This window comes from Notolabrus celidotus, chromosome 11 (assembly GCF_009762535.1).
Source record: "Notolabrus celidotus isolate fNotCel1 chromosome 11, fNotCel1.pri, whole genome shotgun sequence".
NCBI classification, from domain to species: domain Eukaryota; kingdom Metazoa; phylum Chordata; class Actinopteri; order Labriformes; family Labridae; genus Notolabrus; species Notolabrus celidotus.
In genome coordinates this window covers 19,045,400-19,070,725 of record NC_048282.1, presented here as the reverse complement: position 1 = coordinate 19,070,725, position 25,326 = coordinate 19,045,400, and the positions used below count along the sequence as shown (strand labels likewise).

General features: G+C 42.6%; 2 protein-coding genes across 2 annotated transcripts in view; both read left to right on the top strand.

The window, feature by feature from the left end:
- The first annotated feature begins 1,336 nt into the window (after positions 1–1,336).
- On the top strand, positions 1,337–6,738 carry dhh (desert hedgehog signaling molecule). Its single transcript, XM_034695305.1, has 5 exons — positions 1,337–1,418; positions 1,707–1,979; positions 2,409–2,767; positions 5,287–5,548; positions 5,820–6,738. Exons 3-5 carry the CDS (start codon positions 2,459–2,461, stop codon positions 6,623–6,625), a joined length of 1,377 nt encoding a protein of 458 aa, XP_034551196.1. The 5' UTR covers positions 1,337–1,418; positions 1,707–1,979; positions 2,409–2,458; the 3' UTR covers positions 6,626–6,738.
- A 3,498-nt stretch (positions 6,739–10,236) lies between these two features.
- Positions 10,237–25,326, top strand: part of kmt2d (lysine (K)-specific methyltransferase 2D) — a 31,586-nt gene continuing 16,496 nt past the window's right edge. The window contains 48 exon segments of the mRNA XM_034695302.1: positions 10,237–11,116; positions 13,362–13,444; positions 13,753–13,864; positions 13,986–14,188; positions 14,305–14,414; positions 14,515–14,677; positions 15,003–15,174; positions 15,348–15,462; positions 15,684–15,862; positions 16,162–16,463; positions 16,595–16,714; positions 16,846–17,627; positions 17,736–17,849; positions 17,973–18,089; positions 18,202–18,306; positions 18,394–18,575; positions 18,853–19,017; positions 19,218–19,327; positions 19,464–19,505; positions 19,613–19,807; positions 19,923–19,955; positions 19,958–20,062; positions 20,065–20,094; positions 20,183–20,233; positions 20,236–20,304; positions 20,629–20,733; positions 20,736–20,749; positions 20,842–20,860; positions 20,863–20,976; positions 21,089–21,172; positions 21,263–21,338; positions 21,430–21,469; positions 21,471–21,561; positions 21,564–21,590; positions 21,697–21,766; positions 21,878–22,116; positions 22,234–22,278; positions 22,281–22,306; positions 22,640–22,690; positions 22,796–23,713; positions 23,715–23,843; positions 23,845–24,096; positions 24,098–24,433; positions 24,531–24,626; positions 24,628–24,687; positions 24,689–24,703; positions 25,087–25,120; positions 25,123–25,222. Coding sequence (XP_034551193.1) covers positions 13,396–13,444; positions 13,753–13,864; positions 13,986–14,188; positions 14,305–14,414; positions 14,515–14,677; positions 15,003–15,174; positions 15,348–15,462; positions 15,684–15,862; positions 16,162–16,463; positions 16,595–16,714; positions 16,846–17,627; positions 17,736–17,849; positions 17,973–18,089; positions 18,202–18,306; positions 18,394–18,575; positions 18,853–19,017; positions 19,218–19,327; positions 19,464–19,505; positions 19,613–19,807; positions 19,923–19,955; positions 19,958–20,062; positions 20,065–20,094; positions 20,183–20,233; positions 20,236–20,304; positions 20,629–20,733; positions 20,736–20,749; positions 20,842–20,860; positions 20,863–20,976; positions 21,089–21,172; positions 21,263–21,338; positions 21,430–21,469; positions 21,471–21,561; positions 21,564–21,590; positions 21,697–21,766; positions 21,878–22,116; positions 22,234–22,278; positions 22,281–22,306; positions 22,640–22,690; positions 22,796–23,713; positions 23,715–23,843; positions 23,845–24,096; positions 24,098–24,433; positions 24,531–24,626; positions 24,628–24,687; positions 24,689–24,703; positions 25,087–25,120; positions 25,123–25,222 — 6,566 coding nt within the window. The 5' untranslated portion in view covers positions 10,237–11,116; positions 13,362–13,395.

Sequence of the window (25,326 nt, the reverse complement as noted above, 5' to 3'; positions counted from 1 at the left end):
GGCCTCCATCTGAGGAAGTAAATCATGCAAAGTGTCGATTCAGCTCCAAGAGACAAGAGAAACACTTGAAATGTCAAAACCAGCATTGTTTCCAAGTTTCAATTTCTCTTTTTTAATGACTGTATCATTAAAGGAAGAGCTTGCAATTCAGTTTCCATCCTTGTCCAGTATAAGCAAGCAGAATTGTGACTATTAGTCATCAACAATTACACAGAAGATGAAAAACCTTGCGGACCAACAGGCCAGGTGCAAAGCACTAGCGTCTCTTTGTAAAGAACACAGCCGTGTAGACTTAACCAGGCAGGAAAGATCTCGCTTTCGGTGCTTTGACTTTGCAGGAAACTAAACCATTCACCCGGCCATGTACTCCCATCCTGAGATGTGGGAGTAAAATGCTAAGACCAGAGGCAGGCAGGAGGAGGCAGAAGGAGGCAGGAGGATGGGGACACCAAAATAAAAACCAATAATAATGACTTTATTTCCATCTCCTACCCGCAGATTGTTTCTTCCTTCCTTTCCCTTTCATGTCAGATGGAAATCTCTTCTCTTGCATTGCTTTGAAGAGCGACATCGGTGTGGCTGACTGTAGATATGAAAGTGTTTGTTGCTTTTTTTGATTGAGGCGCTCCCTGCATTTGTCATGAAGCTTGATATCTCTCATCTGTGTTGCTCAGGCCAGACTCTTGCCTTCTTCCATGTTTATCATAAGGACAGGAAGATGCAGCTTCGCCTCTCCACCCCTCCCTACAACATCCTGGGATCTTCTGGAAAGTTCCCTTACAAGGACGCCTTTCCATGGTCACTGTGGGGCTCAGTGACCTTTGCCATAACTAAACACAAAAGCAAAAATTGTGTTATTTAGATAAGATATGACATGAATTTGTACATTTTTGCTCATTTTTTTCAGTGGTGTAATTTCAAATAATTTTTGATTTGTAAATTGTAGCCAAATATTTGTTGAAACTGTTTAGCTGGGGAGAAAGTGGCCATGATGCATCAGGTCCAACTCCTCCAGGAATCCACAGATAGGCTGATGACACGTCAACCTTTAACCTGCAATTAATTTACACTTCCGTATGAGATTACAGATGTCAGACCACAGAGACACAGTGATAACATTCATCTCTGTGTCTTCTTCTGCATTATCTGACACATTTTATGACTCTCCCAGCTATTGTTCTGAGATGGATAAAAATAATAACATAATGCTATCGCCATGGGTGTTTCCAGTGGAGAGGTCTTGATTTGCAAAGGGTTCAGGGGGGGTCAGGCTGGCTCCTAAAACACAGGAAGACAGCACTGTAAGTCATAGTCAGAGGGGTTCAAGGCTGGATGATGTGTTCCCTCGAAGACCCTCACCTTCAACTCTTCTATTTATGGCATTTGTAATTAGTCATTTTAGTTGACTGTCCACTTTGGTGAGTGGAATGAGCACACAGCAGCAAGGGCATGTTCATACATAGATACAGTTCTTTTCTATTTCACATAGTTTTTCAGTGCAGCCATGTGACTCCGACGTTCCACACAATGTAGGATGCCTTGCCAAAGTATCACTCATTAACTTTGGGGTTTGCAATGAAAAAGTTGCTAAAACTATCAGTGGTTTTATTGCTCTTTAATATTGAGGGTGGTGTAAGGATTGGGGTGGGAGGGTGGAGGGGGGTCATTGTGTTAACATAGTAGGCTAATCATATGTCCTTTGTCAGGTTGAATTGGAGGCGTGTGCTGTCGCAGTGGGAGCGCGCAGAGGAAGGGAGGGCAATCTTGTCCGGACGCTAATAAGACCCAATGGCTGGTGCAAGGTGGCCAGGAGCGCTGAAACGCGACAGAAGACGGTGGAAGAAGGAGAAGAGAAGGAAAAAAACAAGAGAGCCATTAGTGGATGGACAAAGAGGATGAGAGCGCCACAGCAGCGTCCGTATGAACTGCAGGGAGCCTTTGGTGTGTGTCGTTCAAGGAAATGCGTGAGGAGAGACGCGGTAAGTAGGTAGACAGCCACGAAAAACACCTGCGTCAAGGCAAGTACCTGCTAAGGTGGCGAGAAGATGAATCTTACTCTACAGGAGACGTCGAGGCTGCTAATTCGGCTAAATCTCTGAACAAAAACCTTAAAAACCTAGACTAACTGTCATTTTTATAGCAAATCAAAGCATTTTTAGCTGATCATATCATCAATTGTGCAAATGTTTTTCTTGAGCAATCATCAAAACATCACTTACTCGTTTTCATTAATCTTCTTTAACTTTTTTTTTCTCATTCAAGAGTAAATACAGTTAAAATGGGAACCTTCATTTCTCAACATCTTCAAGTGTTTCCTACATCTTTATCTAATACGAAATGGAATGAGCTAACCTTTGACCTCTTTCATGTGCTTCTTTCTCAAACCTGAACCTTTGGTGTTCCTCCAGGCACCCTGAGCCACTGAACCCCTGGGAGCCCAACCCCTCCCTACCACCCGATGAAGCAGTCCTGGTGGGCCCGCCTGGCACAGCTTGGCCTGCTCGCTGTGTGGACCTGCATATGGCTGGTCCAGGGATGCGGACCAGGTCCAGGGTATGGCATCCGGCCCAGATCCAGGAAGCTCACGGCTATGCACTACAAGCAGTTCTTCCCCAACTTCTCTGAAAACAACCTGGGTGCCAGCGGGAGAGCAGAGGGCAAGATCACACGCAACTCGGAGCGCTTCAATGAGCTGGTGTGCAACTATAATCCAGACATTGTGTTCAAGGATGAGGAGAACACCAATGCAGATCGCTTCATGACCAAGGTGAGAGGGGCATGTGGTCTGGGTTTTGTTGAATGGGATCACTAGTTTCTTGACTTCTTTTTTTTTTACTACTGTAAAAATGTCAAACAGGGCAGGAAGAGTGAGCTGCAGATTGATGGAAAGATGCTCTGACTTGTTTGGGCTGTTACATGCCAATTGTTCTTTTGGCCAATTGATTTACTACATTTCACGTGAAGTGGGCAGACCACAGTTTACAGCTCATACCCTGCCACCAAGCATGGCACCTCCAAATCAACTCATATTACCTCATTCATTGTTGTCCCTGTACTCTACACTACCTGCCCTTACCAGGGCCCTTACACTCAAACAAGTGTTCAACACAGAGTGTGTAAGTTTTGACTAAACTTCCCCTCCCTTTTTCTTAAGATAAGAAGATCAGGATGTAATTCAACACTAGCCCGTAAGAGAATGTGCTCCCCTTCTGGAACACTTCCTTTTAATCGTTAACCAAAGTCTTTGTTACTGCAAATAAAACTATACCCTGTGACGAGTTCTTACTGAGCCTGCCAGGAGACATAGCCAGGTATGGCCTTTGAACCTAAGATTCTTAATGTTTACCAGGAATAGGTATCCAAATTGTTATCTCATACCTAGAGAGATAATCACTGGCTCAGAATATTTAAGAACTGGGCAGAGCAAAGGACAGCTTTTTGACTTAACATGTGCTGAATGTGAGCTGTCAGACTTCATCGGAAGCTGCGGCTTTCTGTGATTGTTGAGGATATGAATCTGTGTCCCTTCCTCCTCCCGAGTGATTGTACACGATTCCAGATCTGCGGTTGCACATGTGTTCCCGTGCTGATGCCCAGTTTGAGTGTGTGTACGTGTGCATGTGCCCCTCATTTTGCCCAGATGTGAAAGACACTCTTTGTGTGTCATTTGGAGACTCGTGGGGGTCGCCTATACAAAATTCCCGCCTGCTGAAGTAATGGCACCGTTGGAAAAGCGACTATTGTAGTTCTGACAATGAAACGCCTCTCTTCAATGGCATTGCTAGAAAAAAAAATTGCCCAGTTTGTTTTCTGTCCCTCTCGCTTTCTCACTCTTGCTGTCACATTCCCAAGTCCGTGCCCATAAATTCTTCCCCTCTGCCCTCCGTCTTTGGTCCCAACCTCGACCCTCCGCTTTCTCCTCACCCAACTTCCATCCCTCATTACTTTCTTTCCCAGCCCACTTTTTTGTCAATTCAGCTGCAAAATAAGCTTCATTACATCAATTTTAGCTCACAAGACCCGTCAAAGCATGTGTCAAAAGAGAATACACATACAGGGGATGACAATGAGTGTATCACCTCGTTGCTGACGTCTTAATTTTTCCAGCCTGTTATTTTGTGACAATGCTGACACCATAACATCACAGCCCACGGGGCTGTTAAAAGTCACTGTGCACATTTCTGATCAAATGTCTCAGGGGTGAAACAGAGACACTCATGCCTGGAACAAACTGGAAAGACAGAGAATGGCCTTGATTATTCTGTCACCCTGTCGAAAAGGCCAAGGAATGTGCCAAACTGGCTACAGTAGCTTTGTTCTTGTGCCTTGATTGTCTGAGCAAGGTTGGGATGGCATTTAAGCAGAGTAGAGGGGGTATTGTGTGGTAATGCCAGCCAAATAAACCTGGTTAGACAGAGACAGAGACAGAGACGGTTGAAACACTGAAACAATTTTCCCTCGAGTTGCTCTTAAGTAAGCTTGTGCATTGAGGTGTACAGTCAGCGCTCATACTCTACATACCTGCGGTACACTTAGAATGTGCAATGCCCCCTGTTAATAAATGACCACAAGTGTCACTTATACTTGAGTGGAAATCTGGCATGACTTTACGTTTATCTTGATTTGAAAGCCTTGTTTATTCCATTTTCATGTTGCCTTTGATGCTTATAAACTAAAGTATCATAGATATCAGTTATAGGAGCTAACTCTGACCAACATACTTTAGATTGTCTTGTACACGTGTTTTTTTCAGATATGATCTAATATATCCAAGTATATGCATATTTGCTTTTATTCTAAATGTCAGCCTTAATATTCTATACAATGGTATATGATTCAAGGAAATGAAAGGATAAAAGGGATGAAAAAACAAGGCAGTTTAATAAAAAGAATACACTTCAGCCTGACAAAGTACATTTTTAAAATTGATGCCTGTCATTATAGTAAAAAAAATATGATGATAAATTCCCTGATATTTGTTTTTAAAAGAAGTTTATGACAAAAAAATATGTAAGTCATGTAAGTATAAGTTTAAATTTGGTTCAAAATATGTTATCCACATATGTACTTTGAAAGATATTATGGACTGCTAGTAGTCAGTAGACTGTAAATTACCTTAACAGACCATTGGGGTTCTGTACTGCTCCTTTGTATTTCTAATTAATGACTTAAGCATGTGCCAAAAGCAATAAAAATGTGATAAACCGGTCTCCTCCATAATGTGTGATTCATGAGTAATTAGTGTCTGGTACTGAACCCCTTCCCTCTGTTTTGTTCTCTTTCCAGCGATGTAAGGACTGTTTGAATAGGCTGGCTATAGCAGTGATGAACCAGTGGCCTGGGGTGCACCTGCGTGTGACAGAGGCCTGGGACGAGGACGGTCACCACCCCACTGGGTCTCTGCACTATGAAGGCCGGGCGGTGGATATAACCACAGATGACAGAGAGACAGAGAAATACGGTCTTCTGGCACAGCTGGCTGTGGAGGCTGGCTTTGACTGGGTGCACTATGAGTCTAAATATCACATCCACTGCTCAGTAAAAGCTGGTAAGTGAACGAAGGGAGCTTTGGCAACCTCACTATTGAATTTGTGAGATGAGACTAATGAAGTGGAGGGTGAAGTAGTTTTCAGATTATTTTTATATTGATACTCTGGAACTAACTAAAATACAATATCAGATATTGGTTAATTAGTCAGTGCACTAATTCAGAAGTAAACAAAAAAGGCACTAATTCAAAAGTATAATTCATAAACAGCTCATGCAATCGGTTTTTGCTTGTCTTTTGTCTTCTTTTTCTTATTCTACTCTTCCTGTAGATCACTCCGTAGCTGTGGAGAAGGGTGGCTGTTTCCCTGGCTGGGCCCAGGTGACCATCGCTGGTGGAGTGCAAAAGAGCCTGTTTTCAGTGGCTCCTGGGGACAAAGTCATGGCCTTGTCTGGGATGGGCCAAGTCGTGTTTAGTCCAGTCCTCTTGTTTCTGCACCGGGACCATGAAAGCTGGTCCACTTTTCTGTCTCTGGAGACAGAAGATGGCCATAGACTGACACTCACTCCTCACCATTTGGTCTTTTTAAACAGCCACTGCAGACTGGACAGGAATGAGTACCAGGCTCAGTTTGCAAGCAGAGCCAAAATAGGAGGCTGTGTTCTCATCCACACAGCCGAGGGTCAAGTACGTCCATCTCGAATCGTCTCAGTGTCAGTAGTGGAGAGTGTGGGAGTGTATGCACCCTTGACAGAAGCTGGGACTGTGTTTGTTGATGGAGTGCTGGCATCCAGTTATGCACTGATGGAGGACCACAGACTTGCTCACTGGGCATTTGGGTCTGTGCGACTCCTCTCTTCATTCAACTGGCTCCTCTGGGGGGAGACAATACAACAACAGCAGAGCACAGACAATGAAGCAGATTACACCAAGACTCTATTGCATTGTAGCACTTTGGACACAAAGGACAAAACAGGTATCCATAATGGCATTCTTAACAAGAGAGACAATATGAGTGAACCTCTAAGGATGCAAATAAAAGAGAAGCACTCTTTGCAAAGACAGACACATGTGCACTGGTATGCTAGATTACTGTATGCCTTTGGATGCATCTTTTTAGATGTATTTCATCCTTAAAGTCTATAACTTTAGATCTACATGTTGCACTAATAAATGTTACTACTCTGATACACTTACACTGACACTTCATGTTCTTTTCTTCAATAAATCCAAAGAACAGTGGAGGCTTACTTGTTTTTTCACCATTGTTTGCAATGTAATATGTCCTACTGACTTACACATTAAAACTGATGTAAGTCAGTTGAGGAAACTGTCTGAGTAGAATGATGTAAAGTACTCATTTAAAATTGCTACATAGTCAATATGTACAGCATGATATTTCTTTTAATTATTTCAGTTATATATGTGGACAGTTTTATTCTACTGGGTTAGAATTGAATGTTTCCACAACAACAGAATCTTTATTTTTGTACTATCTGAATCATAATATATAACTGTTTCATTTTATTTTCATAATTCCACTACATGTATTGCATTGCCCTCATGTAATAAAACAATTTAAAGTGTGATTTTAACAAGGAACACTCGTCCTTTTCTTCAGCACCAGAGCAGATCTTGACTGTTAAGCTAGTTTGTTTGTACATTTTCTTTGTTTTGTAGATGTACACCAAAAAGAGTATTATGGGATTCTAGTTGAGTATTATGTACGTTGCATTGTTTAAGGCCACTGGAAATCTCATTTAAGAGGCGGACAGGTTAATGAAAAACCTAGACATGCTTGATATTCCCCACACTGTGCCACTACCTTGGCTGACCGGCTTAGTCTCAGCCTCAGACTTTATCAGATTTCTCCTCAAAGGGTATGATAACATTTGTTAAATATAGAAGGAGACATTTTTCATCTATTGATACATTTTAAGTCACAGGTATTAGTTCATTGTCTACACAACATACTGTTTCATTGTATCCAATCTATGTCGTTCTGAGTGTATTATAAATTATGTGACATGTTAACAGTGAAGTTTATCTGTTGTATTAAAATATATTTAAAATTTGAATCTCTTAAAGGTTTGCTGTAGCATATAAACCTGTATGCATGAAACACAGAACAGGGTTATACACCCCCTTGTGGAAGAACTCATGTTGTGCCTGTGAATTAATTTTCTAAAATGCCTTTGTATAGTGGACAACTACAAAAGGTAATAACATGTAAATATAAACTCAGATTTCATCTTTAATGAGGTTATTATAAGACCCTATCCATGTGCAATTACATATTTTTCAATGGTAATTTTGACAAGGAATGCATTTTACAATTGTACTTATATGGAAAATATTCAAATTTAGCACCTCAAGTTGTGTCATAAGAGCTATGACGTCAAAACACACACAATGTTCAGAAAACAAACCACAAACAGACCAAATTTCACCTTATAAAAGTAGCCCAAAGTGTTTATGTTCTGTTGTAAACATCTGTGGAGGTATTGTAGGGGATTATCCTTAAGATGCAGGAGGCAGATGGGAGAGCAACCGTGCTGCTGACTAGCCAATAGGAGATACTTATTGTCCTAATACCACCCTCTATTTACATCCATCAGCCAATCAGTCTCTGTCTTTCATCCAGTCATCCCCCCCTTCCCAAAAAAAAAAACTAATCCAATCTTGCTAAAGCTGAATGGGGAGTTAACTAATCCTGTCAGTGGGACCAGTAACAACCTATTTTCAAAATGAAAACCTACACACTGCACAAACAAGCCGGACAAATACACAAACAATATACACGACTATACTTGTTTTATAATTGAATTCTGTTTAAAAAATACAGACCAGTACAGAGAACGAGAAACATTCACAACCAAACCACAGAAGGCAGGCCTGCTCTAAATGTCAGAACCTTGGTGAATTTAATTGTTTTGCATGTTGGAGCCCTGCAGCATGTGAGCCGTCTGTTACTTTGTTAGTTTATAGAACAGACCAGTGTCAATCTAGGCTATACATTTTATATGGCAATATTTTATGAGACTAAGATGCATCTTCATTAAACTTTATGTCTCTAAAATATAAAGCCACTTTAATTCTTACATTATCTTCGGTTATCATTCAAGGTCAGAAGGTCATGATTTAAGGACTGGTTTAGTCAGGAGTTGTAAAGTAAATCGAAAATTTGGTGTGCACAAATACCTCATGACAATTGTGAACATTTATGTTGGTCTTTACACCTGTGTGATAGATAGATTAAATCATGTGACAGTATGAGTCAGTTCTGTAGGACATTTAGATTTTATCATGACCTACAAAATCATAACCTTAGAAAGTTTGTTAACAGTTTGTAATTTAGTTTCTTTGAATATAAGCACCCCACCATTTTTGTTTTACCTCGATGAGATTCCTCTAACTTATCTCTTTCAGACGTCTCATCTGAGCCCCGGGGTGCACATTCTGCAGATATGTATAACCACGGAGGTTTAACAATGCAAGGTCGGCTGACATTACCTTTATGCTCCTTATATGAGTTGAGTTATAGTTAAAGTAAGCTTCTTACTCAGAACAGTTCAGAGTTTTGCTTTAGGGCATGTCAGAAAATACAAAGTATGGTGTGGAGTAAACCTGACCTTCTCATAATAGGACGGATTGGTTACCAAACCATAAGTACACAGGATCATTTCAATGACATTCAAACTTTACAGCCTGTACTGCCACAGTATTTGTTTACAGTTTGACAAATAAAAGGATGACATGGTTTAAGGTTCAAGCAACAGATTTGTGAGAATGGACTACTAGTTCTCTACAGATCAGAAGTGGAGTAGTTTTATTTTTTCTGAGATTCCCTTTTGTGAAACAGCTTGAAAAGTGAGAGTTTGTATTTGTACATATGAAATGCCAAATGAAAGGTTTAAACTAAAAGCTAATATTAAGGGAATTGAACAGTTCTCATAGAGCCTGCTTGAGTCGTCCATTGAGTAAGTCTAAAAAATATGGTGGCAAGATAAATAAGGCCCTCATTCAAACCCCGCCCCTTATCGCATGTGTTCACACATTCATTCACAGTTTCTATTCTGATTGTTCTTAATCTTACATTGGCCGGAGAGCAGACCAGATTTTAGCCCATATGACCTGCATACAGTTTTTTTTATATTTTCTCTGAACTTAACTATCATTATCAAAGATGTGGGTTGTCTCTGAATCTTCTGAATGGCTACATCATGTCACTGTCTTTTATTCTGTGAATTATTGTGAAGTCCTTTGTTTTCGCAATTGTTTATTCGAGAGAAGTCACGCCCATGTCGCTGAAAATGAGTTGTAGACCTACTACGCATGTTTAGAAAGCGATCACATATGCCTGGATAACTGGGCAACACAATATTGACACGAATAGCCACGCTCTACAATTAACCATCTTACGATGAGCAAAAGTGACGCTGAATATTTTTGTATGGAAGACACATATTTATGTCTTACCATGTCGGATTACAGAAATTCAGTATCTTCATTTAGAAATAACTGCGCAATGCACAGCAACATAGAAACAGTCGAAGAAAAGGAAACAGTATTGGAAAGTGCACAATACATATTTAAGTTTATTTCAAAACAAGTGTATTGCATGTATGTGGCTCTACTCGAACTTCCATTTGCTCGGACTGACAATTCTTTAAAGCAAGTGCAATGATCCACATGCATGTCGGAGCAGCGTTGGTCCTGCAATCATAACAATCAAATGAAAATGGCTTCCATGAATCCGAAAATCTAAAGACCTAATAACTGTAATAGCCTATTTCATTCGTCCTCTCCCCGGATTAAAAGTCGAGCTGGGTCATTATTGGGTCAACCTCGCAAAATCGTGTCGTTTAAATGTTTACACTCTCAAGTGGTCTCCTGTCAGAAACACATTTAGCCTTTTATTTTGCATTAATCATTTTTGACGTAGTTGTTATTAGCAGTGGCTAGCTGCTTGGCGAACAGCCGTGTACAGACCACAACGCAGTTCAACGAAGTGAGATGCTATTGACCCACACAAGGGTACCAATGCAAAGTTGAGCTGCAATTGTAGGTAAAATAAACATTTGCAGTCGACTTTTAGGTGAAATGTCAAATGTGTTTAATGGCTTCATAACAAAGTTCGGGGGTGTAATTTTCGAGTAATCTGTTACGTGCAAACTTGCAGCAGATTTGTCGTCCTCCCGAGTTAGATTCCAGAACAGAGCAGAAGCTAACAACTGTGAGGTTATTAGCCGTTCAGCTAAACCCACAAGCAAAAGCAGGCAGACGATAGAGGCAGTCAATAGATTCACTTCATGAACCCAAGGATCCCTTTTCGGGGCTTGTTGAAGACTTGTCTTGGAGCCTAGAAATCCCCCGACAGCTTACGATCACTTGACACAGCCTCAGTTTGGTGGTTCGCTTGCTAACCATGGCATTATTATCCATCTTGTTTAAGAGCTAGCTAGCAGCCTTGCCTTCCGCCGACGTGCACTTCCCCCACTCTCCCTCCAGCCGGCGAGCCGCAGCGATAGTCCGCTACAGAAAATGAAGCGACCAGCAGCATTTCGGGAGGCTGTGTGGCTATTTGGATTTTGCTGATGTATGAGGAGACGTTAGTGCTTTTTTGAGGTGAGCTGCAACCTTTATTTACTCTTTGAACTTACTGCAACAGAAACACTTAAAGACACACAAACACTGACCTTAGACCGGGTAATGTTAGCTCTGCTTTCGGTAACATTTAGCAGTTAGCTTTAACCCGATGGGGATGTCTAATTGCTGGAGAACTAGCCTTGATACCTGGATGCTAACTTGGGTTGGAAAATGTTCCACTTTGGCTGTTAACAATGCATTGTTCTCAAGGTAGTGTGTTGATATTGTTTAAAGCACAAGTCGCTGTGTATGAGACCAGGCACATTTCTCGTAGTTTTCCCACCTTCGGGACACTTTGCTGCTACGTCACCATACGTAGTTGTTAGCTTTTATGTTTCAGTCCGTCGCTATCGACATGGGGAAGGCTAATTGCTGGACAGAACCTTCCCTTTGAAGTCGATGTTTACATTGAGGAATACTGCTTAGCTCTGCAACACTTCAACTATAAAATCTCACGGTGGCCCTGAAACTACCAGCTCCTGTTGTTATAGTTGACCTAAAGATGTAAAAGCAAACAAAGTCGTTTTCAGTGGAAGTTCATTTTAACACTTTACACGTTAACTTAGCTAGCCGGGATGTTGAGACGTAAACTGAGCCATCATGTCATCACTCTTGATCAGGACATTCATTATCAACTCAATTTTTAGAGAAGTGGCTCTGTATCTTTCTTATTTGTTGTGATGAAACACCACGTACAGTTTTGGCACTTGGATTTAATGTTAGTTTGTGAACAAGAGAGTGCAAGTTAAGTCTTGTTTTATTCAAAGATCATCGTTACACTCATAAGTCATTCGCTCATCAGCTCAATTCCGTCGTTTACAGTATTTGATGGCGTTTTATTGAACAGCCTTTTTTTATGCAGTGCGTTAAAGGTAGGCTGTGCAGGTGTAATTTACTTTCTTTTCTCGGTTTTAGTTTCATCTATTCTCTTCAACCTGGACTAGGGGACAAACACCCCACCATGGTTTGAAAACATCCAGTGACTTTGGTTTGATAAGATAATACGCAACACTTGAGTGTGAGTTGCAATGTATCTACTATTAAATGCACTCATAACAGCAGAGAGGCGCACTCGTCACCTGCCATCTGTATGTACTGACTCCACGAGAATAAGGACAGGGAAGATCGAAATGTGTGTTTGTAATATAGTTTTTCTAGGCAAGATGGCACCGCTTTCAATTCGTTACTATTGCACAGTTTAACACTTAGCTGGGCCTGTAATTTAAACCAACAGTTTGTTGTATATTGTCATCAGCAACATCACATCAAACACACTTCCTTCGTATTGTTTGTATGCACACGGTGATATATATAAGTGTTGCAGTTTTGTGCTAAAAGTCAAATGTACCATGAGGTTTGTGACCCAACAACCACATTACAAGCATCATCGTGTCTAATATTTAAACGCTACAAAACACGACAATACTATATCAATGTGTTTGTGGACGTAAAAACAGTTGAACCCTTCCTGTCCTGCTTTGTTTGTTTTACAATATTTCTGTTTAATGGCGTAAATCTTAAAGCGGAACTATGATACGAGCGACGAAGTTTCTGCACGAGAGGAGTCCCGTTGCAACAGGAAGTTCTACATACGGAAGTTGTGTTTTCTTTGTGTATCCCGATTTATGGTTGTTTTATTAACGAAAACATCATTTTAGTTGTGATATTTTCTCTTTTTTTACGCGGCAGTTACCCCCATTTGGACTATGCATTGCTTGGTAAATATCAGCTTGAATTGCTGTGGCGGTTGCTGACTGATTCGTCTTCTGTAACCCTTACGCGTCTTTCATGAGTTTGAGAGAAAGCTCGACCGCATTAGTGCAGGCGATGATGCAGTTTACATTTAGATCGTCAAAGTGAGGACAGGACAGCTGTTTATTTCCCCCTCACAATTGATCACACGTCTCTATGTATAAATAGCTGTTTACTGAGGAGGGAAGCTGATGTTTATGTGTGTGGCTACAAGGAAAGACTTACTGCAAGGATTCTTCTTTTTCTTATGATAAACATATTTTGTTATGAGCAATGCTTTTTCCCTTTTTAGAAACAGGGACCTTCTTTTAAATGTGACACATTTTTTAAAGATGCAGCTGGGTTGTAATGCATGTGATATTTGTTTTCATATAATTATTATGCATTAACCAGTCAGTTGAGTAACTTAGTTTAAAAGAAATGTCCTGGTTTTAATTAGAAAACTGATCCTTTTGATGTTGTACATTTTTAGATCTCTGTCAAGGAGGTCAAAATCAGTGCGGGGTATGGACGAGCAGAAATCAAACTGCGAGGAGAATGACTCTGAACCAACAGGTATTATACCCAATTTAAAATGTCCTATTGTCCCAGCTTCATGTATAATCAATGTATACTTCTCTGCAGAGAAGTGAATAATATCATGGTGTCCCCCTGGTCTTTAAGATAAATTTGCATGGTTGAGAACAGAACATATTTTCCATTTTACCACAAAATAATTTTTTTCATGAAATGTAAAAGGGATAATCACAAAGAGGGGGAAAATTAATATTAAACGTTTGTATCATTGGGTTTGTTAAAATGGGATCTTCATTGATTTATACAGTGTTTGCCTTGAACTGAGGGTTTCTTCCTTTGTTTATCAGCTGATGACAATGCTCCTTCAAAGCAGCCTGTCTCCTCGGAAGAGGAGCCCAAAGCCCCTCCTGCTGCTGAGGACATGTCAGGTGCTACGGCAGCCTCTGCTAGTCCACCTATGTAAGTTTTCATTCAGAGAGTAAATCCTATTGTGCACTGTGTTGTTGTCTTCATGGCAAGAAGCTGCCCTTGCAAAAAAACTAAACCTCTGAGTTTTTGGTCATTTTTTGATTTGTCCCAGAGAAAACATCCGAGCATGTGTGCTTTGCAACTGTGTGGAGCGGAGCCTGCATGGACAGAGGGAACTGAGGCATTTTGGGCCATTTTCTGAGCAGCAAACCCTCAAGCCATCACCTTCCCCACTGCCACAGCCTGGGAACGATGACCTGTCTTCCATTGGATTTTCCCACTCCCCCAGTTTGGCAGCACTTTTTGATGACTCAGGTCAGGCACATTGTATCATTATATCTTATTGGTAAACAGTTTTTTGTAGATATGGAGCTGTTTTACAATTGTTAATGGACAGAAATTCAACTGAAATTTGGCTTTACAATGAACAGGGGGTTGTTGGGTTCATCACTGGTGTGCGGCTTGGTCGGAGGGAGTAAAGCGGCTGGAGAATGAGGAGCTGGAGAATGTGGATAAGGCCGTTATCTCAGGGACACAGCGGGTAAGTTCATCGTTTATGTATCTAGATTTGATGGTATAAGTTAAAAAATCTAGGAATCAACAAACATTTTCCCCTACTCATCATCATTGGTTTATTTCAGCTCTGCGAATACTGCAAAAGACTGGGTGCAACCATTCGATGCCATGCTGAGGGCTGCTCACGGTTCTACCACTTCCCCTGCTCGGCAGCCAGTGGATCCTTCCAATCCATGAAGCAGTTGGTCCTCCTCTGTCCAGAGCACATAGATAAGGCAGAGGAGTTGGGTAAGAGAGTTGAACATTTCTGTCAGTTTTTTGTTACACCGAGGACATGATCACAGCAAAGGCTTGTGCGATGAAGAGTAACTAACTTTTAAACCACAAAATGTCAGTTTCCTGCTCATTTGAAAAAATAAAAATTGTCTGGTGGTCAGTCTGAATTTGATTGCTGACTTTTTCTAGCAAAACCAGGACATCTGTAAAAAGGGCTCAGTAAATATCATCCAGCCCTGTGGAAGTTCATCATAGTTTTATATGTGGAAATAAGATGAACCAAAAAAGTAGATCCTTTTTAAAAAAAAAAAAAAAATTATTTCATTTTTTTGTACAGCAGGTGAAGAGTCTTGGTGTTCAGTGTGTGATTCTGCAGGAGAGCTCACAGACTTGCTGTTCTGTACGGGATGTGGCCTACATTATCATGCTGCCTGTCTGGAGATTGGTGCCACGCCCATCCAACGGGCAGGATGGCAGTGCCCAGAGTGTAAAGTGTGCCAGACTTGCAGGTGTGTACTTCCTCCTGAGTGGAACTAGGTCCCTTTGGAGCATTTCAGATATTGCTCTTTTTGTATTCAGATATTGTAAAATTTCTGTTCACATTCTTTTTCTATGTAAAGGTTGTCACTTTTGAATAGAAACTGTACTGATTTTTGAATGTCTTGATTTTTCATATTTTTAGGCAACCAGGGGAAGACTCCAAAATGTTGGTTTGCGATGCCTGTGATAAGGGCTATCACACCTTCTGTCTCCAGCCGGCCATGGATTGTCTTCCCTCTGACCTATGGAAATGCAGAGTAAGTCACCTTTTTCACACATGCCAGAACAAAGAGATTACTTTCCCACAAGTAACTTACTGCAAAAGCTGGCTCACTTACTTTATAATATTTTTTTCAGGCAGAATCTTCTTGTAAAAAAAATATATGTAGTTAGATATTTGAAAATGCACTTTTATCTTGTACTCTTACATTTGTAACTTTGAAATGATATATACATAACCTTTTTATAACATTTTCAGAGATGTCGTGTATGTACGGAGTGTGGTGCTCGTGGACTAGTGCTGCCAGGTTCGGCCCAGTGGTATGACAATTATGCCGTGTGTGAGGGCTGCCAACGTCACCGCAGCACTATGTGCGGCGTGTGCAGCAAAGCTGCCAACCCATCTGTCACTCTGCAGTGCTGCAGCATTTGCCACAGGTTAGTTTAATGTACAAGAGCCAATGTTTTTTTATTGGAGATAACTATTATGTGTGGGCTTATTACATACCTTGCAATTAAATTTTTTTAAAGATGACTTTTTTGGCTTTTATGCCTTTTATTAGAAAGGACAGCTTGAGAGAGTGAGGGGAGAGAGTGGAGAATGACCTACAACAAATAATGTTGGGACTGCGACCTACCGCCAGTGGGATGAGGACTTTAGCCTCTTTACATGGGGATCCTCCTCCAACTGAGCTAAACGGACACCTGTCATTCAAATTTATTTTTTATTGTCTTAGGTGGATGCACAGTGAGTGTTCTTTACCAGGGGAACATCCGGAAGCAAAGTGCATTTGCCTGCTTTGCAAGGAGGATCAGCAGCAGCAGCCTGTCACTCAACCTTATAATGCAGAGTTACAAACCAGAGAGGTGTCTGAAGAGACTGTTGGACATGTGGACTTGGTGGAGATGACAATCCAAACAGATGCAGACATGGTGACAGAAGAGCACACAGACTCTACACATACACAAGGAAAGAGAGGCAAATCAGAGCTGGACCCAGGTGAAGAAACAACTGACGGAGAGTCACCCATGGACTTGGGTAAGTTTGACTTGTACATGACATGAAATAGAGTGCACAAATCTAAACGTCAATATTTTTGGCTACTAAAACAATTTTACTTGTTTAAATCAAGGTTTTTTACTTATGTGTTTGGCTTGTTTTGACTTCAGGGTTGGAGTCTGCACTTGTTAAGACATCAGCTGTTGGGGAAAAAATCATGCAAGAAGACCTGAAGGCAGCATCTGAAGAACTGGCTTCTGAGGAGCTTGCTGCTTCTAGTGAGTCTAAAGGTAAACTTTGACATACTTATTTAAAAATGAACACAAAGCAATGATGTAATTGAATGATGTTGTGCCCTAACTAATGATAGATTTGAAGGTATTGACATTAATAAAAACACATTCCTTAATCCCAAATCTAGAACCCGCAACAGCAGAACAGGGGGCCTCTTGTCTACCTGCTGATGAGGAGAGAGCAGAAGATGCAGTCAACCATGTATCCCAAGCAAAGTTGTATTCCAGCGACCCTTTAGAAGAAGGGACATTGCTGTCACAGCAGAGCCTGGAAAATATGGAGGTGGAGAAAGAGGAGGAAAAACAAGAGGCCACTCCCTCAGCAGAGCAGAAAGTATTGCCTGAGTTGATAAACAGTGGCTCTGATGGCATGTCTTCTGCAGAAACATTAAGTAAGGATCCACCAAATTTACCAGTCCCTGTGGACAAAACCGAACATTTGCCCATGGCTAACCAGCTGGAAAGAAATCCATGCCACAGTCCCCAGTCCCCCTCTCCTCTTTCTTTATCATTGGATACTCGGGAGGCCCTCTCTGCCGTGGACATGGAAGGGAGGTCACTACCTCAGTCTGAAGAGGATGATGAGGAAGAGGAGGACGATGACCTGTTAAAAGATGGACATAATGAGGACATAAAGCAAGAACTGCAGGAGCATGATGTCAAGCCAGAATTGCTGCTAGATGAGATGTCCAACATGAGCCATGGAGATGAGAGCAGTAGTGGTTTTTTGGGCTCTCCAGGGGAGCCTGATCCTCAGCTCTCCATGGACCTTGACCTTGTTCCTGCTGGCCGTTCTCACACGGATAACCTGCTTACTGAGACTGATGACTCACTGCCCTTTGAACCCCTCAGAAGTGACAGAGAAAAGGTGAAACGTAGAGGATCCCCAGGACGCTCACGAGTTAAGCAGGTAAAGTCCCATATGTATTTATTGTTGAGAAATTATGGGAGTACAGTTTGACATTATAACCTTAACTTTGACCCATTGACACTAAATTGCAATTTCCTTGGCTTTTAGGGACGAAGCAATAGTTTTCCTGGGAAGCGTAGACCTCGAGGTGGTGGTGGAGGTAGAGGACGTGGTGGAAGGTCACGCCTCAAAGCCATGGCCTCCTGTATAGATGCATTCTTGGTAAGCTGCACTTCAGTTACACTTTACACTTTCTTTTTTACTCGGTCGGTTAAAATCACTCTTTTTTTTTTTTTATTAACATTTTCTCATTGTGTTTGTATTCGTCTATCCTTTTCTATACAGCTAAGCATGACCGCCGCAGACACTGGACTTAGTAAAGAGGAAGATGAGGAGGAAGATGACACCATGCAGAACACAGTGGTTCTTTTCTCAAACACTGATAAGTTTGTCCTGCTACAGGTACAGCGCCGTTTGTAGAGTGATATCTTATGTTATCCAGTGGCATTACCTGTGCTGAAAAACCACATATGCAAAACTCATAGGCCCTTTTTCTTTGTTCCCTCTTTTTCAGGATATGTGTGTTGTGTGTGGCAGTTTTGGAAAAGGTCCAGAGGGGCAGTTATTGGCTTGTGCTCAGTGTGCCCAGTGTTACCATCCTTACTGTGTGAATAGCAAAGTAAGTACATGTTAAACATTGATCATCACTTGTCATCAGTGTATTTTTTTTTGAATTCAGAAAAATGAAACCTGATATCTCCTACAGATCACAAAGACGATGCTCCGGAAGGGCTGGCGCTGTTTGGAATGTATTGTATGCGAGATATGCGGAAAGGCTTCAGACCCCTCTCGACTGCTGCTGTGTGATGACTGTGATGTCAGCTATCACACCTACTGCTTGGACCCACCCCTGCACAATGTTCCCAAGGGTGGTTGGAAGTGCAAATGGTAAAAAAATAAAAAGTCAAACTCTTGAGAGCACAAAGCTTCGTTCAACCCCGGCGCTTTGAATGGGGTCAAATGAAAATGAAAACATTACAATTTGCATATTATGTAAAACAGTCATGCCTCAGCCCAGCATTAGCAATTCACAGGCCCAACCCGCTGCCTCTTGCTTCCTCAGGCAAAGAAAATTTGCTACACCCCTCTCCCTGGCATCTGTGGTTTTTCAATCTTTCATATAAGCTGTATAGTCATTAAAGTTTGCTTCACTACCTCTGTGCAGGTGTGTATGCTGCGTGCAGTGTGGTTCCAACTCACCAGGGTTCCACTGTGAGTGGCAGAACAACTATACCCACTGTGGCCCCTGTGCCAGCCTCGTCACTTGTCCTGTGTGCAGAGAGAACTTCATGGAGGAGGAGCTGCTGCTGCAGTGTCAGTACTGCGATAGGTGGGTGTTGCTCATTAGAACCACGCACACACACGTACGGCAGACTTAGGTATTCATGAAACTGCAGCTAATGATGACAAGGGGGGAATGGATTATTTATGTTTTTTCGCATCATGAATTATTCCATAACATCTTTTGATTTGGGGTGTGATTTGTCAGGAAAAGTATGCATACCAACATATTTCTGTGTGCGTGTGCAGATGGGTCCATGCTGTCTGTGAAAGTCTGTACACAGAGGATGAGGTGGAACAAGCTTCTGATGAGGGCTTTGCATGCACATTCTGCACCCCATATGTTCCAAAACCTGTGGGTAAGTCTCAGAATGACACACAAAACTGAAGACTTGAAGATTGTTGTCAAATAGATACACAGGATATTCATGTTTGTACTGATAACTTCTTTTTCTATTGCTTTCTCTCCCTGCTCTTTGACTTTTTTCACAGTAGTAGAGTCAGCCATTATGGCATCCATAAAGATCAAAGAGCCAGGTTAGTTGGTTTAACCCATTCTTATTTATTTCCAGAAAAAATCTTTGCCTTGTCATCTGGTACTTTATATGTATGGGTCAATCTGATTGGCTAATATCACTTTACAGAACCCCAGTTCTACCGCTTGGAGGGTGTGTGGCTGACAGAGTCGGGTATGTCCCTGCTTCGGAGCATCTCCATGTCTCCCCTGCACAAGAGACGGCAGCGTCGTTCCCGTCTCGGCACTCTGTGTTGTGAAGGAGTTCATGATGGAATGGATCTGAGGGAGATTGACGGAGACGGGGAGGACGGAAAAGGTCGGCTCTCTTTTCAACTCATCCATCGGTGTATGACCAACAACAAAAGGGCATTTTGGCCCATTTTGATTCAACACTATGTGCTAATTCATTTTACTCTGTATTTATAGGCTGTGGGGAGCCCATGAATGTGAAACCAAGATGGAGAACCCTGGAGCCCTTACAGGGAAGGTGGTGCTGAAAGGCATGCAGGAGCAGAGGGGACTGAAGGGATTGCTGACTGCGACGGCCTGAAAGGAGGAGCAGAAGAGATGGAGGATAGTAAAAGAGAAAGCGGAAACCTTACAGACCCGGTAACTACCTAGAACCCCCCCCCCCCAAAAAAAAAAAAATGCATTCACTTTGATGTTGTGAAAAATATTTATTTATGAATTATTCCAGGCATCGGAGGCTTCATGGTGCGCCAAAGGAAGTGTCACACACGGATGAAGAAAGATTCTTTGCCCAGCTGGCTGGAGAGACTACTCTAGATGGACAGCCAATAGAGAGAACCATTGATGAAGGTTAGTTACACCGTAATGCAGCTGTTGTATTTCATTTCACAAAAAATCTACATCATGAAGTGGTTCGATATTCTTAATAGTTTAGTCTCATTGAGTAGTCATTGAGCTGAGGATTCAGTTTGTAACTAAAGAAATATAAAGTCAAACCCTGTATTCCAGCTTTTGACTCTTGGAGCCTCTGCTTAGCGTCTCTCATTCCCATAGCAGCATCAGCCTTCATTAAAGACTTAATCACTCTCATTTGGTTTGCCTAATTATATTTAATGCATTTGATATTTTGAATATTGAAAATGTGTTACATAAATCCTATAGTTCTGTGTGCAGGACCCCATCCTGACATTGATAACATAATGGATCCAAAACCAGTGGAAGGCGAGGAACAGGCCAAGAAACGGCGGGGCCGGAAAAAGAGCAAACTAGAGGACATGTTTCAACTTACCTCCAGGTTTTTAGTCCCTCTTTGCCCATTTTTGTTCAAGTTTTGAAACTTGAATGCATTCAGTGTACAAGGTTTTTTCTCTCATTTGTTTACTTTAGGAGGCCTTCTTTGGGAAGACACTATAGACTTGAGTAAGAAAGCTGTGATGACACCCCAAGGGCAGAGGGCGGGCCCATGCCTGATCCGACCTTTCGTTACCAGCACTGTCAGGGGTCAGAACTACTGCCCAGAGAGTAAGTATACTAACTTGACTTTTGTCCTTTGAAAACTTTGAAAATTATTTGTGGACACTAGGCGTGTAAAAGGTCCATGCAGGTTGAATGACTTTTGTGCTTCTCTTAATAGCTGAGGCCAAGGATCGTGTGATGAAAAATTTTCCTCTCAAGCAAGAGGCGGGTGAGGCCCTCCAGGCTCAGGAAGAAGGTGAAGGTAAGAGCCTGTTTAGAAGCTACTACTTCTGGTTTGTTATAATTGGTCTCATAGATGTGGCAAGTTGCTCTAAAAATACACATTTTGTAGGAGTTTCCGCACCATCCTCATCGCTGAAGGACCAGACATCCACTGATCCTCAGGACTCTGATGCAGAAAAAAGTGAGGACTCGCTTAGAAAATATTTTGGCAGTATGTAGTATTATGCATTGCCTGATGTTTATATCATGTCGTACATGGTGTTGTTCTGTTGCAACAGGTCTTCCACAAGGGGTGGAGAGTCAGGACTCAGAGCAGTTTCTTCAGGAAGGTTTCTGGAGTGTCGGATGGCTCCTCTTTGGGTGGAATAAAGCCCATTTTGGAGGGCAGTAAAGGGAGAACTCGTCGTGCACTCTGCCACAGAGAGCTCTCCTCTCAGGTAGGTGCTTGCATATGGTCTTACTTTTAACTTATTAGGTTCACAACAGAATTGTTGTATCATTGAGGAATTTGGGAGGATTTTCAATGTGTAAAATCTTTTACAGGGTCCCTGCCCTCAGCTGGAATGATGGATGCTTTTCCTGGTCTTTCTCAGTCACCGTTCTTTGACATGCGGTAAGGCCAAGACTGAGTTACTTAGGCATTTTTCTTTTAAATGAACGTTTAGTCATTTTCTGCTTAACTATTTAAGGTCATTATTTCATAAGAAACAATACTGGTTTGCAGGGACAGAGGAGGACTGTTTAGTCCAGATGGGGGTGATGAGAGCCCCTGGGCCACTCCCTCAACCCCAGCAACCCCTTCCTCCCCACCAACCCCCACTGAGGTAGAGGGTGATGGGCTGTCTTATAACCAGCGCAGTCTCCAGCGCTGGGAGAAAGATGAGGAGCTTGGGGAACTCTCAACCATTTCCCCTGTGCTTTATGCCAATACCAACTTTCCAACCCTCAGACAGGACTACCCAGGTGAGTGGAGAAAAAAATGCTTGGAGCGGTTCACCTATGATGAGACCAAGCACTGCAAGTTCGCCTTATGATAGAGTTAGATACTGAGCAGTTGTTTAAACATGTCTCTTATTACAGATTGGGCTAGTCGCTGTAAGCAAATCATGAAGATTTGGAGAAAGGTGCAGCTGCTGACAAGGTTCCATATCTGGTAGGTTCCCTGTTTTTGTTACAAGAATATTGAATTGCTTTAACTTAGTAATTGTTTCCTGCAGGTCTGCTCGTCTTAAAATGTAAGGTTTCTTCTTCCTATTTGTTTGTTAGCATTCTCTCCAGTGACTTATGGTTTCCACACTAGCAGTTATTGCCCATTAGAACCCTGTTGAGAAATTTTGCACCATGTAACACAGCTTACAATAGGTGTTATAAGTCTACAACTAAGCCATAGTGTGGCAACCCTAAGCCCTTTTTGTGCCATGCACAAGCTAAAATGTACTTCTGAAATTCGTTGATTTTCTCACCCTAATATAATTTCTTTTTGTAGCAAAAGGCCAAAGACAACCGGGCAGCTCAGAGGATCAATAAGGCACAGAAGGTAAAAGACGGATCAAGCATGAAACCAGTTCTTTAAAACTAAATGAAAGATAGGTGCTTTTTGTTTAATCAGTGCTGAAAGTTAATGTTTCTACTCTTCTTAAAGCAGGCGGAGAGTCAGGTTTGCAGGCCAATCAAGATCGAGCCTGGGCGTGTGAAAGGAGAACGGCCCAGCTTACATCTTCAGATCCCTCCACCATCAGGCTCGACATCAGTTTCCTCCCAGCCCAGCTCTGCAGAGAGCCCATATCCCTTCCCTCCAGATTCAGGATCATCCTCTGTCTTTTTCTCAGATGGACCTGTGAAGACCCCAGGGTCAGCTGAAATCCGGACAGATCCCTTGACCAAGCTGCCTCCTCAGTCACCCCGGTCTCATTCCCACCCAACCACCCCCTTCTCCACTGCTGGGGCCAGCCCCTTGCAGGCCTCTTCCTCAGGTTATCCCGCTTCCGGCCCACAGGGTCCTCCTCAGGGACGGCCATCCAGTCTTGGCCCCTTCGACATGCAACCAGGAACTCCTGGAACCCCCAGACGGGCTCAGCAGGTTGACCCCTATTTCAGATCACAGCTTCAGCAGCAACAAAGTCATCTACCACAATCACAGCAGGGCTTCTCAGGAGTCCCTAGGACCTCAGAAAGCCCTCATTCAAGAGGTGCTGGGATTGGGGAGTCGCCAATCTTCTCCCCATCCCACAATACCCACTATGGAGACCCGTTCAGAAACCAGCAAGGGATGGTACGGCCAGATTATGGTTCATCCCCATCACCGTCTGCACTGGCTTCCTCACCTGCCGGCACAGGGCAGTACAGGACTGATATGAGTGCGCCTTCACCACGCGCCTCTTCAGTAGGAAGACCTGACATATCCACTGGCTCCCCTGCTGGAATGCTGGAGTCTGGGGATGGTTTATTTAAGGCACCCATGACACCTCGAATGCACCAAGGGGAGGGAGGGGCACTTCACCCTGGAGCTTCCCCTAGCCACCCATCTGAAGGCTACAGGCAGTCTCCCTCCCACCCTTTCCTCTGATGCACATACTCAGCCATCCCTAACTCCAAGGCCACAGTCAGGTGACAATTGTTCTCTTGGGTCCCAAAGACACCCAGGAGGTCAACAAGAGATGTGCCCCAGAGTGCCCTCCAGCCCTCAGTCCTCAGGGCAGCTCTCAGTCTCCTCACACTCCTGGTGGCATCTCTAATGATGGTTACTCTGTCCAGTCTCCTGCAACTCCTCGTTTCCAATCCCCAGACCCTTGTTCTCAGCCACCTTCAAGGCCACAATCTAGAGACCCTTTTGCTAATGTCCACAAACCACCTCGTCCCTCTTCTGCTGCCCCAGAGGGAACTACAAGCTACAAAAGTTCACCTCATCATAACCAGCCACCTCCACCTCATCCTAACAACTCGTTCCCTCGGGGATCCTCTCTCTGGTAAACCTTCAGCACCTCCTACTTTCAGCCGCAGCCCCAGCACAGGAGGCTTCCAAGTAACCCAACAACAGAGTCAGATGTTACAGGGTCAGCTTCAGCAATTACAGCAACAGACCCAGCAGACCATGGGGGCAGACAATTTCGGCTCCAGGGTGCCACCTCCCTCTGGATCTCAAGAACTACAAGCTGTTCGCCCACCAGAGGTACCACCTCAGCCAGCTTTGCCGGGCACTCAAGAGATGCCTGACATTGCAGCTGTGCAGGACCCTGCATTAGTCGGCCTCAGCCCTTCTGAGTTGGAGAAGCACAGACAGGTATTTTAGTAAAAGACACAGGAAGTTCTTAAATGGTCATTTTAAGTGCTTGCTTCTCAATAATTATGTACTGTATTTTCTCTTGTTTTTCTGTTAGCGTCAGAGACTGAGGGAATTCTTAATCAGGCAACAAATTCAAAGAAATTCTATCAGACAAGAGAAGGAAGCTGCTGCTGCTGCTGGCAGCGCATCTCCCCGGCTGGGCTGGAGGGGAGATGGGAGCCTTTCAACAAGACAAGGCCCACAGAGCACCACCCTCCCTACCCACAGGTAGACAACTCTACAATGTTGCAAACATTCCAAATGCAAGCAGTCTGATGTCTTAATAAAAACAATATGATTGTATATCCTTGCAAGTGAGCTCTCTTTAAGACCTCACTGTTATTTGTTAAAGTTGGATGCAGCATTTTAAAGTTAAGCTAGAACAAAGTTACACTAGCAGGATCGCTGCAGACTAGCTTACTCCTGTGCATCAAACAACACATTTAAAACCGGTTCTCTGTATGGCAGCAAGCAGTTTGTAAGTGCTTGAGTTAATAAAGCAAGTTCTTTGTATCTTTAAATATAAGCACGAAATAAATGTCATCATTAGACATTTCTAACAAATACATGAATGGTGCATTATATATTTTTGTTGTTCTTGCTTCCTTTAGGACCGTGCTGCTGCTGCTGCTGGAGCTCAGGCTTCTGTGCAGGAAAGATTCCCATGGCTGTTGGAGGTATGGAAGACAAACTTAATCGCCAACCACCGACTGGACCTCCTGTCATCATGGACCCCAGTGCACAAAGGTCAGCGGCTCATTGAATTTAATTTACAATTTGTTTAAAGTAATAGGACATGATTCTGCTCTCACAATCAGAGTTTTTGACTGTAGCTGTATACACATTAGGTT